The following is a 19,487-nucleotide window of genomic DNA, read 5'->3' on the forward strand; positions in this document are numbered from 1 at the left end:
GCACGTAAAGGTCGAAGCAGCCCTCAGTTTGAACTTGGGATCTGCCTCTTACTGGCTGTGTGAGTCTGGACTGGTGGATTAACCACTTTAATCATACCTACCTTGCAAGATTATTTTGAAAATGGAATACTGTAATATTCTTCCCTGATGTAGTTCTCTGTTGGAAGAGTTTCTTTCTTTGAAGTTTGCTCTCTATCCTAAAACTTGGGACTTCATTGTTCTTACAGTGTACTTTAGTGTTGGAAGGTATTTCTTTGAACCTGTTTCATTTTGATGGCACACCTTTTTCCTAGTGTTGTGACTTTTCCAGTCATCTATAAGTTGAGAGTGAATACAGGTACTTTAAGGTTATATGTGTACAGGAGGAAGAATCTGTTTTCAAACTGTATGTGATAATCTATTATTTATATATATTTCCTATACAGGATAAAAGGTTTAAGCCCCTCCTTCCAATTTATGCTCTCAAAAAGAAACCATACCATGCTACTTTTAACTTAAAATAATACTCTTCTAGTTGGGAATGTGGTGTGTATGCGTGCGTTTGTTTGTGTATCTTTGTGATTTGCGAGTGTAAGCCTGTGTTTTCTAAAAAGGATCATCTTATGTAACAGACTTTGTTTCAGTGCTCAGCCTCTAGATGGCAGTGTTGTATACGTATTATAACTGTTAGCTGGTCCAGTGGAAAATTAGCTGTCCTTTCTACACTGACATTTAGTAGTCAGTGGTGTGTGTGTGACGTGTGTTTCTGTAGAAGAAGCCATCATGTGAATATTACCTCTTAAAGGAAAGGCATTCTAAATGACTCATTCTTTCCCTAGAAATTCCTTCTTTCCCACCTTTCTATGATGGATCACTTCATACCCACTTTGCTGCAGAAGCAAGCATGCTCAGTTAGTGCAGCCTCTGTTTAAACATTGCATTTTACCTTACTTTCTGAATTCATGTGTCAGGCTCTTTGCTTCAGGGACAGCTTATTCGAGGCTGGTGATAAAAACAGATGAGTGATTGGGACTGTCCAGTGTGTGCTGAGAACCAGGCATTTCTGCTTTTCCCTTTTGGTGCAGTCTGCCTTTATCTTCTGCAGCAGATGAATCCATTTTTCCTGGTTTCAAACTTCCCCTCCCCTCCCCTTCTCACCCCTTGTTTGAAATAATATTTGATTTTGCCTTCCTGCTGGTTGGTTACAGTGCTGGTCTCAATGCCGTTGACATTTCGGGGAGGAAATGGCTTTTTCCTTCCTCAGAGGGTGTTCTCCTACTCTGACTTCCATGATTTGGGTGGGGGTAGAGTGGGGAGAAATATTGTACTTTCTGAATTGCTCCTTGACTGTTCCATAAAATAAGCTAGTTTAGAAGTTCTTAGAATCTTTAGACGTCTTGTATTTTTTAAATTGCTGGGTTTTTTTTTTTAAATTTTCTTTTCCTTTTTAAAAAGTTAAATGAGAGAGTATTTGCTGTTTGATTCTGGTTTAAGTAAGAGTGGGATGTGCTGGTTAATGAACTGTGGTGTGAAACAAGGCAACCGTACTTATTTTATTTCTATTACTTAATCCTGTTTCTGTTCTTTAGTCTACATGGTGAAATTTGGAGTTTTATTGATTGAATATACCATGTTATTTGCTAATTTCTAAGTATAAAATGAGTTTAGTTTTTAAAAATCAAAACCAAAATTTTGCTAGTATATGAATCTGAAGAAAGGAGACAATTCAGTATGTAAACTCCACTTACCTGCGTGTCTGTTCATCATGAGACAGAATACTAAGAAGGATTGATAAATGACCTAGAAGATTTTTAGAATTAGAATATTTTCTCATAGGTTGTTATCAAAATAACATTTGCATTCCCCCTGAGGGTTATTCGTCCTGGCAATGCTTTCTTCTGGTGGTGTGTGTTGAAATCTGCTTATTCTTCGGTCCTTGGTGCCTATGGCGTATAGCTGGTGCTCAGTCAGTATGTTTCATTAAAGACCATGTAACTTACTGCACCAAAGATGTCTTTGTCTGGGCTTCCTGATGTTTCATGACTTCATTCTCCTTTAAAGTAAAAATGTAAGGAAATTATATGAAGCGATTGGCAGTATTCCTCTTTAGACTGCTATCTTTGCTATGGTCCTGATTATTTTAGGACTTCTCCTCCCAGGAGCTCAGTGCTATAGGCTATAGTAGGTTATGATTCATTCACTCATTAGGATCATATCCTTTCTAAATAATTGATTAGAAGCCTGCTTCCGAAAATTTCTCAAGGGCTGTATGTGTATTTGTGTATGTGGGGGTGGGGGTGTGTGTAGAGGAAGTCCTTTCCTCCTTCTCCCGTTTCCTTTCTCCAGAGAGAGAGAGAGAAAGAAGTGCCTTCTCCCCTTTCCCTCCGTCCTCCTAAGGAAATGGTCACCTTGGATCCCGGGGCACAGATACTCCCTGCTTGGAGTGGGGGCAGTACAGTGTTGTGCTTAACGTATGGGCCTTGCTTTAGAGTCAGGCAGACGGGGTTTTCAAGTTGAGGCTTTGCTGTTGCCTACCAGTTGAAGATTGTGCAAGTCATTTCTGAGCCTCAATTTTTAAAAAGAAGTATGATGAAAGTACCTACTTCATTGAGAGGAACAAATCATAATGCTAGCCACATCCTTAGCCCAGTGCTTGGCCCATAATAAACACTAAACCTTAGCTGCAGTTGCTGGGCCACTGTTTGCAATGTCTGGTTTCTCCCTCACGTCTGTCTTTTCTCACCTGTAGCCCACTGCAGGTTACTCTGGCATGTGTATTTTTCTTATGTGCAAGCATATGTAATGCACAAGGACCGCCAATGGTTATTTTTCTCAGAGCATACAAATTGTGCAGATTCATAAGTTTTTGAATGGTAGATGAATATAGTAGATGAATGTTGCCCTTCTGTGATGATACTGAGTCCTCATATTGGGAAAAAACGGGCAAGTATCCCCAGTTCCCCTTTCGTTAATGAACTGGAAAGACTCTGCTCAGTTGGACTGTGAGGCACATCAAGGATGCAGACATGCATCATTGTTAGTCCCAGCGCACAAGATGCATTGTGACATGTGGGGATGCCTTGGGATGGAGCTCAGGCAAGGCGAGGCAGAGAAGGACCAACACAGACCCCAGAATCGTAGGCTGGCAGTCCATAGATGTTCAATTTGGCTTGAATAGTGTTTGAAGCAACATTTTAAAATGGGAAAGATGTGTAAACACTGATGCTGACTTCCCACGTGCCAGCTGTCTATAGAGCTGAATGGCAGATGCCTCATTTAGGTGGGGCATGTGCTTTCTACTTTGCGACCATCCCCACCATGCCCTGATGTCCCCCACCATGGTGACAGGGGATAGCTACCATTTTGCCTTGCATTTGTACTGTTGTTTTTCCCATAGAGGGAAACCCCTTTTGTTTCTGTAACTTTATCAGAAAGCAAAAGTGAGAAAGAAAAAATAATGAGCTGCATATTTTAAGGTAAATGAGACCACACCTGTTTTCCTTGGGGCAGGGAAGAATCTTCTCCAGTTTTCCTCATTTTGCTTACTTGTCTGGTCTCTGTAGATACTTGACTCTGTAATCTCACATATACACGGAAGAGATGTCATTCTCCAGAATTATTCTGCTTTGTCCATATGTTTGGTAACATGAAGATCTGCTGAAACCTTGTAATTGCCAAGGAACAGTTAAGGACCAGGTTTGCCAGTAGCACTTTAAAACCAAAGGACCACTTCCTTTGGCACTCATATGTCTCTCTTTACCTGTGACTGGCAACCTCTTCTCTAGGCCTTCATCGTTTTCCTCTGTCTTTCTGTCTAAGCACAGTGAGGCAGGTTTTGTGCACAGGCTGTGAGAACATGTGTTTCTGTGGATGCCACAGTCCTTCTTTTACCCAGAATTTAACCCTTATGTGTACAGCACTGTGGATAGAACCTGGGGAATGAACTCTTGCCAGGAGAAGATTTGTAGTCTCATGAATGAGTAAGCCCTAGATCTTTGGAGGTCAGTATAGAAAGAAAAGTACTGTTAGATTCTGAGTGTGTTTCAGTGGGGTGGAGTGAGTTAGTAATAGCATTTCCTGGTCCAGTAGGAAGTGGGTAAATTGCCAAGCCACTGAGATCACCATTGTTGACTCAGATTCAGGAATAAGATTAGAGTAGGAAGGCTGTCCAGCAACCCTGGAATCAGGGCTGGTTGTGATTCCGCCTGCTCCTGGCTGGTGAGAAGGCTGTGACCAGACATGAGCAGTCCCAGGTTCCTGGATGTGCTAATAAGTGATGTATTACTTAATGTGGACCCTTTGTGGAGACCAGAGTTGAAAGGAGATAAGGTGGTGGGTAGCAGTTTGCCTTTTGATAGGTGAATAACTATTTTCTGCATCACCCCAGTAGTGCGAGAGGCAAGGTGTGTAGAAAATTGCAGATCCTTATTCATGCGTCTCAAGAGGATCCAGATAGAGCACTTGTTCAGAGTGAACAGGAGGTACTGTATTTGAAGTAGAATTTTAGGGTTGAGCTCTAGAAAGGATTGTAGATCATTTGTTCTTCTCTCCTCTGGTGGGTAGTTGGAATGCTCTGGCAGGTTTTCTAGGATTTGCTGAAGACCCCTTATCAATGATCAGACATTAATTCCAAAAGGGGGAAGTAGGCCTCTCTGATGTTTTACTCAGGAGGAAAAAGGAAATGGCCATGGTCTCAGAGCCTGTATGTCAGCCCCTTGGCCTGGCTTGCTTTGTGGTAGAGGTGTGATTTTTCACTGGTGTGTGACAGTGTTTGGGGGGTGGGGATCATGTGTATCAGAAGCACCTGTGACTTTCTGTCCCTTTTTAATCTGCCCTTCTTCCTCCATAATTTGGACACCACCCAACACTTGTCATCTGTTCCCTCCACTGACCTGCTGCTCATTTGCTCCTGTGATAAAAACTAATTTTTGGATCACTTACTTTGTGTCTGACATTTTGAAATGCCTTATACATAGTTCACTTAGCCTTCACAACCACCCCATGAGGTAGGTACTCTTATTGTCTGTTTTTTAAAGAATAACATAGAATCATTCAATTACTTGTCTGCTAGGAAGCACTAAAGTCAGAATGACAAGTAAGGTTAGATGACAGGTGGTATATCTTGGGTATTTAAAAACATTCTTTTTATTGAGTTATAATCAGAATAAAATGCATAAATCTTAAGTCTACATCTTAATGACTGTGCACACACAGACACATCCTCCCACATACCTGTGTGACCACCTAGGTCAAGTTATAGAACATTTCTGTCACTCTGGCAGGTTTTCTTGGGCACCTTCCCAATCACTGCCCATACTTCTTCTCCAAGGCGAAATCACTATTCTGGTTTCTCTCAGCACAGGACTTTTGCAAGAATTTGAACATTATATAAATGAAATCCCTCTGTTGGTAGTCTTTTGCGTCTGGCTTCTTTCCCTCGTTATTATTTCTATGAGATTTATTTATGTTGTTGCATGTAACAGTAGTTGGTCTTTTTTATTGTTTGTGGTGTTACATTGTTTTAAATATACAACAGCTTATTGTCTTGTGAATGAATATTTGTGTTCTTGTTGCAAAACTTGGCCATTGTGAATAAACCTGAGTATTCTCAAATGTGTTTTTTGGTAGATATGTGCTCATTTCTCTTGGGTATATATCTAGAGGAAGAATTGCTAGATCGTAAGGCATAGGTTTAATTTTAATAGATATTTCCAAAGTGGTTTTATCACTTTGCTCTCCCATCAGCAGTGGATGAGAGTTCCAGGAACTCTGCTTTCTTGCCAGTACTTGTTACTGGTGGTCTTTCGAATGCTTTCCATTCAGAAAGGTGTTTATTTCATTGTGGTCTTAATTGCGTTTCCCTGATGTGTCATCGAGTTCCCTTCTTTTTTTATGTTTGTGGCCCTTTGTGTGTCCTGTTTTATGAAGGTCTTTCATCCATTTTATTAATTAGGTTGTTCTTTTTCTTTCTTTTCTTATTTGTTGACATTCTTTGCATATTCTGGATATTTGTCTCATTGGAGATAAAAATTACAAACACCTTCTCTTACTCCCCTAGTAGTATCTTTTGACTCTCTTAGTATCTTTTGATAACTGGACTTTCTTTTATTTTGGTGAAATCCAAATTCACCCTTATTTTTTTATGATTAGTGCTTTTTGTGTTCTTCTGCAAAATGAAAAACTCATTGCCTTTCCATCTCTTGGATATTTTTAGGCAGAAAAAAACGTGGAGACCCACTGTTATAGAATGTAAACCACAGTCACACTGGTCATTATTGGATTCCTGTTTTTGAACCAACTGTTTGCCTAGAGTGGTGTTCTGAGCCCTCATCTTTATAAAACACTTTAGGTTTCACAGAGCTCTTAATCATTCGACCTCATTTGATCCTAGGCAGGAGCTCAATAAAGGCCTTGCAGGAGGGTCTAGTCCCTTCTGATGGCCAACAGAAGCTCTCCGGCAGCTGCAGTATCTCCATGTTTCCCATAGCTTTGTGCTTGAGGACAAAGCATTAGACTGTGTGGTCTGGTTCCTGGCTCTGTAACTGGGGACAAAGTACTTAACCTATTTGTGCCTTGGTTTTCTCATCTGCTAAATGGGATAATGAGAATATCCCTCCCTCATGATGTAGTTGTGAAGATGAAATGAATTAATTACTATATAGTGCTTAACACACTATCTGGCACACAGAGTTGGGTTATTATTATTGTAGTTTTATTATTATTTGATGGGGGTCACAATTCTTTTTTTAATTGATGTATAATTGACTTAAAATATTAATTTCAGGTGTACAACACAGTGATTTTGTAATAGACTACACACCATACAAAGTTATTATAAAATATTGACTATATTTCTGGTGCTATATATGACATCCCTACGACTTACTTGGTCACTTGTACGTCTTAATTCCCTTCACCTGTTTTGTCCCTCCTCTCACTCTTCTCTCCTCTGATACCTGCTAGTTTGTTCTCTATATCTGAGGACCGCAGTTATTTGCAGAGCTGAAAAGAGCTCTGATCATTTACTCCATTTTCCTTTTATTGTGTCATATTTTCCTTTCCTCAGTCCACACTCCTACCTCGTGAGTCCTCTGTCTCTTTCCCTCTTTATCTTTCCACTTTTGTTATGAAAAGCCAGATGCATTTCACACATGAACTAAATTGATACCTGGATGAAATTGATACCTTATAGAGACTGACATGGAATGTGTAGAGCCATTGATAGTTTGGCTCAGTTTCTTTTGTTTTGAGGGATGGTGGCTAGCAGGGGCATAGAATATTGGAAAGGAAGTGACTACTTGATTCCAAAATAAAGTTGACCCATTTATCTTGGTTCTAGGAATTACAGACATAAGAGATTTATGTAATAGTGGCTTAAATTGTAATAAGGGAAAAGAAAACTTGAAGCCAAGTGAGTGTTTTCTGGATGTCTAGAAAGGATGGTATAGTACTGTGATCCAGATGTTTGCATACATGAGGCTGAAAGTTTTCTGAACTTGGGGGTGATAGGATTAGTATCAAGTGTGTTAAATCTATTCAGCTTTCTATCATCCCATCCCTCCAAAAAAAGAAAGAACAAAATCACACGTGGAAAAGAATTTATCTTTTGATATTTTTTCATGAAATAAAACAAATCCTGTTGACTTTCCTGGTTGCTAATGCCAAGTGGCCCACCCTTAATAGCATCTGAGTTTGTTGGAACTTCCTCTTTGTGACTCTGGGTGGAAATTTCACACTGTTTGCCATGAAGTTGATGTGACATCTACAAGGTCCCTGAGATCTTGGTCTGCTAGAAAGCTATTGTGGTTTCACTGTTTGCTGATGAACACCTAGCAGGAAATGAATTGAGATACTTGGTGTGTAGAGAGTAGCTTTACCCCAGTGTGGAGAGTAGGGTGTCTTTGCTCTCCAGTGTGGGGAGAACATGAAGGAAAAATGGGGTGTCTGGGTGGGAAGAGGTGCCTCAGGATCACCCGAGAACATGGTTAAAATTCAAGTTCTCAGGCACAGCGTAGAAGTTCAGGTTCCGTGAGGCAGGGCCGCGCTGGGTACCTCTATGCTAAGGGGATGCCTGATGTCCAGGCACAACAACACTGAGAACAACACTCAAAAAAGAGTTTCAGGCTCAGGGACTGGAGAGTTCCACAGTGGACTGCAGCTTCGTAGGCTTTTCATCTTAAAGCTATTAAAGCTTTGCATGTGGCTTTAAACTGGAAGAGTAGAATCAATCCACCAAGCCCCCAGCCACAGGGCCGCAGCTGCCAGCAGTCTGCAGATACGCAGCAGGTCAGGCACACTAGATGGGCTGACAATGGTGGGAGAAAAAGAAGGAGTTTCCTGGCCTGTGCAGTAAATCACTGTGCCTTTTGAGTCATTGGGTCTAGGTACTAGCACCCAGTGTGACCTTCCCGAGAGTGACTGCCCCCTTGGAAATAGCTTCTGTCCCATCGCCTGCGTGTCGTCCACCTGCTTACCCCCCAGCCACCTGCACACACCCCGCCTCTCCCGCCGCTGCTACTCCTGCCTGGTCTTTCCCCCTCTCCCTGCCCCGACCCTCTCGTTCACTGCCTCCCACTAACACTCCCTCCCCAGTGCCCCTCATTCCCACCCTCCCCTAGATACGTTTTGTGTGTGTGTGTATCAGGTCTTCATTGCTGTGTGGGCTTTTCTCTGGTTGCAGAGAGTGGGGGCTACTCTCCAGTTGCAGTGCATGGGCTTCTCGTCGTGGTGGCTTCTCTCGTTACTGAGCACAGTCTCTAGGTGCACAGGCTTCAGTAGTTGTTGTATGTGGGCTCGGTAGTCGCAGCTCACTGGTTCTAGAGCACAGGCTCGGTAGTTGTGGTGCGTGGACTCAGTTGCTGCACGGCATACGAAATCTTCCCAGACCAGAGATCCAACCCATGACTCCTGCATTTGTAGGCAGATTCTTTACCTCTCAGCTACCAGGGAAGCCTCCATGCTTCCATCTTTGAAAACTTTTTTCTTTGGAGATGTTGAGGAAAGATGAATGAAAACAAATGTGATATTTAAAATATGTTCAACATAAGTAGACCTAGCATGTTCATTGAAACTGTGGAAATAAGCCAGGAGCAACTAAAACAGCAACTATAAGTGGATTGAATAAATAGGCTTAGGTGTTTCTAGGCCCAGACTTGTGCTGTGCAAGGCATCATGGAGTTCGTGTGTGTGTCCACTGTACCTTCTGTGATCCTAAGCAGTGCTGCTGACTTAATTCTTGCTCCATGGATCTCTGCCTTCCTTTTAGGCTTTCTCAAACTTTAAAGATGAGGATTTGAGTCATTAATTCTTAACTTTTTGTGGGTTGCAGTCTCCTTCCATAATCTGATAGGCAGTTTGAATTGTTTGTCCAAAAAAAGGCACAAACATTTGGAGGAGGAAGGGTGGCTCATAGCCTCTTTGGGGCCCATCCTTGGACCCTAAGTCAAGAATTCCTGTCTTAATGCGCATAGAGGGCTTGTAGTCCCTTCTGCCAAGTTCCTTTTTGTGGTGCACCCCTCTTGTGTGACATCTGTTAGGGGTACACAGCAAACATTATTCGATATCGTGTGCATGCTTTCTGGAGGGTCTTTGCTCAGTTTGAAAGAGCAAGAATATTTCAGGGAGAGAGTGAAAAGAGCTAATGCATATAAAGAATGTGTTTAGTTCCTGCTGTGCTAAAGATTCATTTAAAACTAGTGTGTACATTTAATATAGTCAGAAGTATAATACCCATTAGATATTAGACCAGGATCCCTCCACTTGGATGTTCCATCTCTTTTTATTGAGTCCAATAATTCTCTTCAGTTTTTGTTGTTGGTTAGTCGCTAAATCGTGTCCAACTCTTTTGCAAACCCATGGACTGTAGCCTGCCAGGCTCTTCTGTCCATGGACTTTCCCAGGCAAGAATACTGGACTGCGTTACCATTCCATTCTCCAGGGAATCTTCCTGACCCAGGGATCGAACCCAAGTCTCCTGCATTGGCAGGTAGATTTATTACCACTAAGCCACCAGAAAGCCCTATGTTCACTTTAGTACATATTTATTGTACCCCTCAGTTCAGTTCAGTTCAGTTCCGTCACTCAGTCGTGTCCAACTCTTTGCGACCCCATGAATCGCAGCACGTCAGGGCTCCCTGTTCACCACCAACTCCCGGAGTTCACTCAGACTCGTGTCCGTCGAGTCAGTGATGCTATCCAGCCATCTCATCCTCTGTCGTCCCCTTCTTCTCCTGCCCCCAATCCCTCCCAGCATCGAAGTCTTTTCCAATGAGTCAGCTCTTTGCATGAGGTGGCCAAAGTCCTGGAGTTTCAGCTTTAGCATCATTTCTTCCAAAGAAATCCCAGGGCTGATCTCCTTCAGAATGGACTGGTTGGATCTCCTTGCAGTCCAAGGGACTCTCAAGAGTCTTCTCCAGCACCACAGTTCAAAAGCATCAATTCTTTGGCGCTCAGCCTTCTTCACAGTCCAACTCTCACATCCATACATGACCACTGGAAAAACCATAGCCTTGACTAGACGGACCTTAGTTTTGGAGTCAAACACTCTGGTAGCATTTTGGGAGAGAGGAACGAATATGATCTCAAAGAACAAACAAGGCCAGAGGGAGTCACTTGACTCCTCTGTGTACTTGGCTGTATGTAGAGTCCTGTCTTCTGTGTTTCCTGCCACTTTCCTGAGGGAAGTGGGCTTACTGAGAGGGATTTGGGGTGATGGCTTTTCTTTCTGAGGCTGGAAGGTGGCTCTGAAGAGCTGAGGGGTGCCTCTCTCTCTGCATGCCATTAACCCTAGTAGCCTTTCACTTTCTTTAAGACACACCTTCATCTGTGGCACTGTGTTTACATGTCCTTGTTTCTCCTTAGGCCCGGGGTTATCACCATGCAGGCATTGTCTGAAGAGGACCGAAGGCTCTGGATGGAAGCCATGGATGGCAGGGAACCTGTAAGTAACAATTCAGGGAAGTAGAGCAAGAATAAAGGTCTTGAGTTGTTTTGCTTCCTTAGTGCAGCAGTTTTTGCTTTTGCTCTAAATAAAACCTTGGGCTCTCGAGACCAGTGTACCAGAGGGGCTTTTTATTTTTATTTTTTTTTATTCCTGGACTAATGTTCCTGGGTATTGATACTGCTTTTGTGTGGATGCAATTCTGGAGCTCTGGCCTCTGTCTAAGGTATGGGTCCTTTATGACGCCACATCAGACCAGAGACCCGCCTTCACCAAGGCAGTTGTTAACACCCAGAGGACTCTTAGAGGGAGGCACCATCAGTCTGACTTAAAGAATACTCATCGATACCTCCACAAAGTGCAGTGCAGAGCATTACTTCAGATCCATTTAAATAGATTAAATGATGATGAAAGTGTATGCAGATGATGCAGAATCTTGTCATCACCCTCTGGTTCAGTTTCCCATTGCCATACTTGGTTCACATCCCACTACAACTGATGAGATTACCAGGGTCCACGAAAGGAGTTAAGCCTAAAATGTGATCTATCCTCCTGTTTCAGAGGTGCTTGTCTCCTCTAGGTGATGTAATCTTGTGGTTTTCCTGCATCTTGTGACATGTAAAACCCACGGAAGAACCTTGGGGAAGTCCCTAGAGTCAGAGTAGTCATCTTAACTTGGGACCAAGGATCTCAGCTCCAGTACTCACCAAATCTCAAGGTTACAGAAGTCGTTAAGAGTACGGTCTAACCATGTCCCACCAGTAAAAGATAAAAAGAATCCACACTGTCAGAGGGCCAATAATTGGGCCAATAATGATCACATTCAAAGGCACTGTCAAAAAAGGGAAATATGTGCAAGGGACATGAGGCAGGCATAGCCTCCATTGACTGTAGAACTGTGCATCACACGGGGTGTGCAATATAGATGATTCCAGTTCAGTTGTGTGTCTCTTTCTCAGCCTGCTCTGGTTAGGTGATCTGTATTGATTAATGTCATTTTCTACTGAGATATTTTGTGTCCAAACATGGAACTCATTATAGTCAACTAAGTATAGACAAATAACTAGTATTTGTATCACATTTAATAATACAGAGCAAGATTTAAAGAACCGTTTAAAGATTTAGGTGCAGTTTGCTAAACCTAGTTAATTAAATAAACATATCTTAGTTCTTCTCCTGGACTAAATAAAATACAGGATACCCTTGATTTTCCCTGAATACTTCGTTACTGATAACTTTTGATAGCTCTCTCAAAAGCAGATACACATTTCTACCTTCAGGGCTTTGTGAGCACAGTAGGTGCTTGATGTCACAGGCTTTTCAAAGCAGTTTCCTAAGTAGTCTTCATTCTGCTGTTATCACCTACCATTAATTGAGCGTGCGTGCGTGTGCGTGTGCGTGTGTGTGTGTGTGTGTGTGTGTGCACGCGCTAAGGCACAGATTTGACACATGGCATCTTTTAACCTCTTAGTACCTAACAAACTAAATGTTATGATTCCATTTCACAGATGAGGAAACTGAGGCTTAGAAGAGGTTAAATAACTTACCCCAAGTTGTACAGATAGTAAGTGGCTATTATTAGTAGGGCACAGGCTATGTTACTATAACAAAGAGACTTCAAAGTACAAAAGCTTAAATAAAATAGAAGTTTATTTCTTTCATTGAGCTCAGAAGTGAGCAGTCTCTGCCTAAAAGGGTCATTTTGCTGAGACAGACTGGGACCTGGGACCTTTTGCTGTAGTGCTTGCACCTGGACAAACCTGTCCTCCAACAACAGAAGACAAAGAAACTATAAGGAACTAAAAATAACTGAGTGCTCGCTCTGTTGGGGCAGATTCTGGACAAAGGATACAAACAGACCAGAAGACCTAACTGCCACTTTTGAAGAACAACTAGCAAAAGCAGGGATTTGGGAGCAAAAGCAGGGATTTGGGAGCAAAAGCAGGGTACTGCACATGCCTTCTGCACACACTACCACCTAAGGGGTGAGAGAACCACCTAAGCCACCCCTCCAGCCCAGTCCCTCAACACACCTCTACCCTCATTGCATATAAGGAGCCATCTCCCACCTCCTCAGGGAGCAAGTAAGGGAAGCTGTTACTTGTTCTTGTTCCCCTGCTAGCTGCCCCGGGGCCCATAAAACCTTGCGTGAATTTCTTGTCTGGCCTCTACTCAATTTCTGTTGATTGGGAAAGGCTATGAATCCTGACCAGTATCAGTGCCATCCTCAATCCATGGCTTTCCATGTTCCATTCATTTCCACTTTCCAGCCAGATAATGGAAATGAGAGCATCTGGGATCCAGAAGATGCATACCCCACTTCCATGGCCCCCCAAATAATTATATGGCCACATCCATCTACAAAGGAGCATGAGAAAGGTAGGCTGAACATGGGCAGCCGTGGCTCCAGCCAGTGCCCAGGGGGTCTTACCACTTCAAGGAGGAAGAACAGAAGCTGTGGGATGGTCAACAGTTTCCACCACAGTGCAAAGCTAGCACTGGAACCTGTATCTAGCCCTAAATGTCTTTGGTTTTCATTTTTAATAGAGATGAAATGTCAAATTGCCTTCTAAGAATCCTTACTCAGTTAATTTTTTCATTGATTTCTGTGACTTTCTTGAATGATTCTTAACTCATAGGGCAGGAAATACGTAGAAAGAAAAATCCTGTCAGGCAAACTATTCTTTGTATGAACGAAAAACCCACTTTGGGGTGGGTAGATATGTGTGTGTGTGTTCCCTCTAATAAGCTGGAGTTCTTAAATTGCTTCATGCACTGCATTTTAAGTTGCCCCGCCTCCCTCTCCCACCCTTTGGTGTTTGTTCTCTGTCTGCATGTACTTGGTTTTCTTATAAACCACCTTAGCTTCCCCATAGATTAACATCTGACCTCTGCAGGGAAAGTGTGTCTCTGAGAGACACATCTCTTTGCTCCAAAATGTGCATAGTAAAACAAGCTTAAGCACAAATTAATTGTTTTCCAAATATAATATAAATTTATTTCCTCTCAGTAACATATAGCTTGCATTGAAAACCACGCCTCTGTGTGCTTTTAAGTTTCCTGAAGAGACACATAAATGCAAGCATGTGATGACAGTATAATTGGCAGGAATATTAGGCCTAATTTTGTCTCCCATTGCTGAGAGCCTCTGGGGAGCATTACAGGAGCTATATACCCAGTAGACAATTAGCAGCTCTGCTTAATCACCATCTCCCTAACAGTTAGGTCTGTCCCCTTGGGAATTTTGGCTTTGGTAAGGGAGCAGATACCTTTTTCTCCAGCTGATCTTTGAATATTTCCTTTACTCCAGGGAGATGTTAATGGCAGCACCTATCTTTTGTTTTTATACGTACAGCTTGGTTCTGTAATTGATTACTCAGTGTTGGGTTTTTTTTTTGTTGTTGTTGTTAATTGAAGGGGTTGGTAATCTTGGTTTCCATCTTTTTGTTCTTTCATCGTTCAATAACACCTGTTTTGGTTGGGAAAAAACCCTTTATGAACTCCGAGTCAATTTAATTTTTTTTAAACAATGTTTTAGCTGATTGTTAAATAAATTACACCTTTTAACAACCAGTAACATGCTAGCCTAAAGAAAAGTTGAATGTCTTTATCTTATTGATGGATATATAATAGAGAAAGAAATTAGAGTTGTGTTTCAGTAATGAGCATTATTGGAGAAGGCAATGGCACCCTATTGCAGTACTCTTGCCTGGAAAATCCCATGGACGGAGGAGCCTGGTGGACTGCAGTCCATGGCGTCGCTAGGAGTCGGACACAACTGAGCGACTTCACTTTCACTTTTTACTTTCATGCATTGGAGAAGGAAATGGCAACCCACTCCAGTGTTCTTGTCTGGAGAATCCCAGGGACGAGGGAGCCTGGTGGGCTTCCGTCTATGGGGTCGCACAGAGTTGGACACGACTGAAGCGACGCAGCAGCAGCAGCAGCAGCAGCAGCAGCAGCAGCAATGAGCATTACGGTTTTTAATCTATGTAATGAATTCTGATTCAAAAGAAGGAAAGCCAATTTAAACTTTTCAGAGAAAAATCTGATTTTATTGGGTTATGTAACTGAAAAATGTTGTAATAGTTCTGGCCCATCTGAATCCAGGGGCTTCCATAATATTTGGAGTCAGTTTCTTCTTTTTTACTGGTGTCATTTCTGAGAGGTTCTTTTTATGTAGTGGTGATATGCTTTTTAGCTGTTCCAGGCTTACATCTTATTATCAGGAACAGGAGAGAGGAAACTTTTTTCTGTAATGGGCTAGGTAGTATTAATAAATATCCTAGGCATTGGAGGCTGTAGGCGTCACTGTTGCAGCTACTCAGTTTTGTTATTGGAGCTCAAAAGCAGCCATAGACAATATGTAAATAAATAAATGCGTGTGGCTGCATTTCAGTAAGTTTATTTATAAAAACAAGTAGGCCAAATTTCAGTCATAGACTGAAATCCCTGCTCTGTAAGTCTGGTAGAAGGAGAGCTTTGCTTAATAATTCCCAGGAGGTCCCATGTTTGAATTTTAATGGGCTGAATACTTGGACCAGAGCATGGGACAGGTGAATTGACAATGTGGCTCACCTTCCCACTGCATGAGAACTGTAATGGTGAGGGAAGGTTGGCTTCCCTTGGGGTAAATCAAAGTACTGTTATGAAGAAGGGTGGTAGACATACATGAAATAGGCAAAAATGACACAGTTTATCCAATTCTGATATCTATAGTCCATTAAATTTTCTATTCAGAGAGCTTTTAATACTTGGCCGGGAATGAAAACCACAAGTTTACCATAAACATCATACTTCAAATGAAAGACTGGATGCTTTCTTCCTAAGAGTGGGATCAAGGCAAAGATGTCCACTCTCATTACCGGTCTTACTCAGCATGGTACTGGAAGTCCTAGCCAGTGCATTAGGGTAAGAAAAGAAAAGACACATAGATACTTTTTAAGAGCTCAGTAACTAGCTAGTGAGATAAAATTTTGAAATGATTTTGCTGGATTTTCTTCACTTTCTGTTAAATGTGGGTTGACAAGCTATCGAGTCACCATTCCAGCCACATAAGCTTTGATTTTAATGGTCTATGGCCACTGTCTTAGCTTGAGAATAGACTTTATATATTAAATGGGACACAGAGCTTTAGTGCAAGTTGCATAAACATTGCAACCAGGAGAAATTTTAGAGACAGCAAATTTCCTTTTTTCTCGGTTCCTTATAACTAAGGTTCTCTCCTCTTCTCTTTGTATATTGCTCCAAGTATGTTCAGTACATTTAAGCAAGCAGATTAGAATCAGTACAGTCATTACCAACACATACACCCAACCTTCTGCCCAATGGAAAGATGACTCAGCACATAAGTGGAACTAATAGGGGAACCCAGAGTCTCAGAACTTGGATCTTTCTGAATTGTGTTCCTATATATTCCCGTAGTTGTGATTAGTGATCTCTGGAAGTGCTTCTCTTACCTCCTTATTTTAGAAATATTAGTCTTCCTTCACACCCAAGGATTCTTCAGTAAAATTAAATGTTTCTCCACTTTGAGTTAGCACTTGAATCTCTTTTGATAGCCAGAAAGTTCAATAGTTGGCAGATGCCAGAATTATGTGGAATTAGTTTAGGAGGAGAAGAAACAGGTGGTGTAGCATCAAAGATTGTGTGTAAATACATGTGTTAGTTTGAAATCATGCAGTTGCCACTTGTGAAAGTCAAAATGGCCAGATATTGGTGATTTCATGTGGCTCAAGCTCCTACTTGTGGAACAGAAAGAAGCCCACACCTAGGCCAGTATCACATGCTCATTTATTTAAGTGGGAACACTGCTCAAAAGGGCCAGTCAGTGGTTGATCTTGGGTGGATAATCCAAGTCTTCTAGCTTTCAGCTCTGTGATGTTTTATTAAGTACTACAACTCATAAACGGATGAATTATTAGGAAGCCAAAATTGAATGGGGGCTTTCCCGATGGCTCAGTGGGTAAAGAATCCACTTGCAGTGCAGGAGACACAGGAGACTCAGGTTCAATCCCTGGGTTGGGAAGATCCCCTGGAGGAGGAAATGGCAACCGACTCCAGTATTCTTGCCAGAAAAAATTCCATGCACAGAGGAGCCTGGTGGGCTATAGTCCAAAGGGTCACAAAGAGTTGGGCATGACTGAGCGACTGAGCACAAGCACGTAATTGAATGGCATCTACCCTACCTTTTAAATGGAGCTCCTCTGTTGGGGCTGCTGCTGCAGGAGAAGGAAAAAGTATCAGGGACTAAGGAAAAACCACTTGTCTAGTAAGTGGACAAGTCAGCATGGCTTCCTCCTGCTGACCTCCATGTTAAAGAAATGTTCTATTTTAGTCCTTGTAGACTTTGAGACCGAACAGTCTGTCCTTCTCTTACCTATCTCTGCCAAGCCCAAGTTCCAGCCCCTGAGTTCTTCAGGAACTCATGCTGCTGCTGCTGCTGCTGCTAAGTCGCTTCAGGAACTCATAGGAAGCAGCAATTGCATTGGATCTTACGTTCTGCACCCAGTATCCGAAAGAGTGAGCTGTGTTTTAAAGGCAAAAGTGAGATTGATGACCATTCAGATGAGATCTCATAATCAGAGGCAGAATGTCATGGTGGTTAAAAATGTGGGCTCGGGCAGCCAGGCTTTAAATCCCTATTCACCACAAGTAGCTCTCTAACACTAGGAAATGACCTGGTCTCTGAGCATGTTTCTTTCTTTCTTTTTTTTTTTTTCACTTTATTTTGCTTTACACTACTGTATTGATTTTGCCATCAAGCTGGAGATATTAATAGTATCGTCCTATAAGATTATTTTATAAGGATCAACATTTATGTGAAGTGCTTAGATAAGGCCTCTATGTGGTGAAGTGCTCATTAAGTGTTAATTCATACCATTATCTTTTTGGAGAGGAGGGACAGATATCCAGACACTTGGATTCTCTTTCTAGCTCCTTTTCTAAATTACTCAGCTCATTTGAACACAGTTTATTTAGTCACCCTGGCCAGGCTTACCAAAGTGCAGGGCAGGAACTGTTTTCACTAGTATGGAAAATGTGATTTCATTTAGCAGTCAGTCTGAACTCTCAGGCTGTGAGTTGGAGGAGCATGCAGTAATGTTTAGCCTTATTTGCTATGATGTGGCCCAGGTCTGGCAGTTTGTAATCCCAGCTGTATGCTCAGCTCAGCTCACTATTCTACTGCTGAAACTTACATTTTCCTTTCTTAAAATAAGTGATCAAAGGAGTATGGATGGTTAAGAAGGCGAGGAGTGGAATTGCTGAGCTCCTGTGTAATGATGCAGGTCTTGCTTCTTTATGAGTAGAAGGGTGGTGTGGAAGAATACTTCTGTCCATTTTGTGAAGGCTGTCTTTGTAACATCACATAGTGTGAACTGATAAATCATCGGAAAGTGAGGTTCCTAATTTACTTTCCATTTCCCCACCTCAGCCCCCTACTTGGCCCCAAGCTGCGGGGAAACTGGATGAAACCTCCATGTTACTTGTTTCTGTTTCTTTTCCTCTTACTGAGTTAAGAAGCTGGTTGTAAGCTTCATCTTTGAATCATATCAGTGTTTTTATATAGGTAGAATTTATAATACTGCATATTCTATCACCAGCATGCCCAAGTCTTAAAAAAGAATTATAGTACTCGTCATGTCTTTCCTTGTTCTCTTTGGTTAGATGTCCTTTAGAAGAACAATTTCTTATGAAAATCATGGAATATTTAATTGAGGCACCTGAGCTGTGAGTTGGGAGAAAAGAAGAGATCAAGTGAAATTGTTTTATGATGAAGAGCTGATGAAACTGTTGTACGAAATGGAAATTTTGATAGCCAGAAGATTTTTGGTTTGAACCTTATGATTTAATAACACACTGGTGGTGCTTACTCAGGTCTTAATCATTCTTCTTTCAGCTTTAGCAAACATGTGTATATTGTCCACCAATTATCTTGATGAGTAATGAGGATGCCAATATGAGGAAGGCCCATGTTAATAGAAATCTCACTTGTTTGCTGCAGTTTCCCCATTGCCTAGCCCAGCAGCTAGCCCAGCATAACTACTCCGTAAATTCTTGCTGAAAAGCTGGAGTCAAAACTAAGGGGAGGAATTGAGGATGAACCCCGTTTTCTTCACAAACTGTATTGCTTCCGTTACTTGAGACTGTGTGGGTAAATTTTTAATTCCTTGATTGTATACTTCATTTAGGTACATATCTACTTACTTGCAACAGAATTTAGCTGAGGGACCAGTTAATCTTTTTTGTGCCAGGAAGACATTTGGCAATCAGGTAAAGCCTTTAAATCCTTTCTCAGAGAAATATTTTTATTTTTTTAAAAATTGGGGTATAGTTGTTTTATAATGTTATACAACAAAGTGTATCACTATAGTGGTGTGTTGTTCACTTCAGTTGCTCAGTCCTGTCCAACTCTTTGTGACCCCATGGACTGCAGCACGCCAGGCCTCTCTGTCCATCACCAACTCCCAGAGTTTACCCAAACTCATGTCCATTGAGTCAGTGATGCCATCCAGCCATCTCATCCTCTGTTGTCCCCCTCTCCTGCCTTCAATCTGACCCAGCATCA

The 19,487-nt window shown here is 41.9% G+C and overlaps 1 protein-coding gene across 4 annotated transcripts in view; it reads left to right on the plus strand.

Annotated features, from left to right (window-relative positions):
- Window positions 1–19,487, plus strand: part of ARHGAP26 (Rho GTPase activating protein 26) — a 489,482-nt gene that overhangs the window by 170,775 nt on the left and 299,220 nt on the right. For all 4 annotated transcript variants that reach the window (XM_069592302.1, XM_069592300.1, XM_069592301.1 and 1 more), the window contains exon 11: window positions 10,840–10,918. In XM_069592302.1, the coding sequence (XP_069448403.1) occupies window positions 10,840–10,918 (79 nt within the window). The remainder of the gene's footprint in view (window positions 1–10,839; window positions 10,919–19,487) is intronic.

Source organism: Ovis canadensis, chromosome 5 (genome assembly GCF_042477335.2).
Source record: "Ovis canadensis isolate MfBH-ARS-UI-01 breed Bighorn chromosome 5, ARS-UI_OviCan_v2, whole genome shotgun sequence".
NCBI classification, from domain to species: Eukaryota; Metazoa; Chordata; class Mammalia; order Artiodactyla; family Bovidae; genus Ovis; species Ovis canadensis.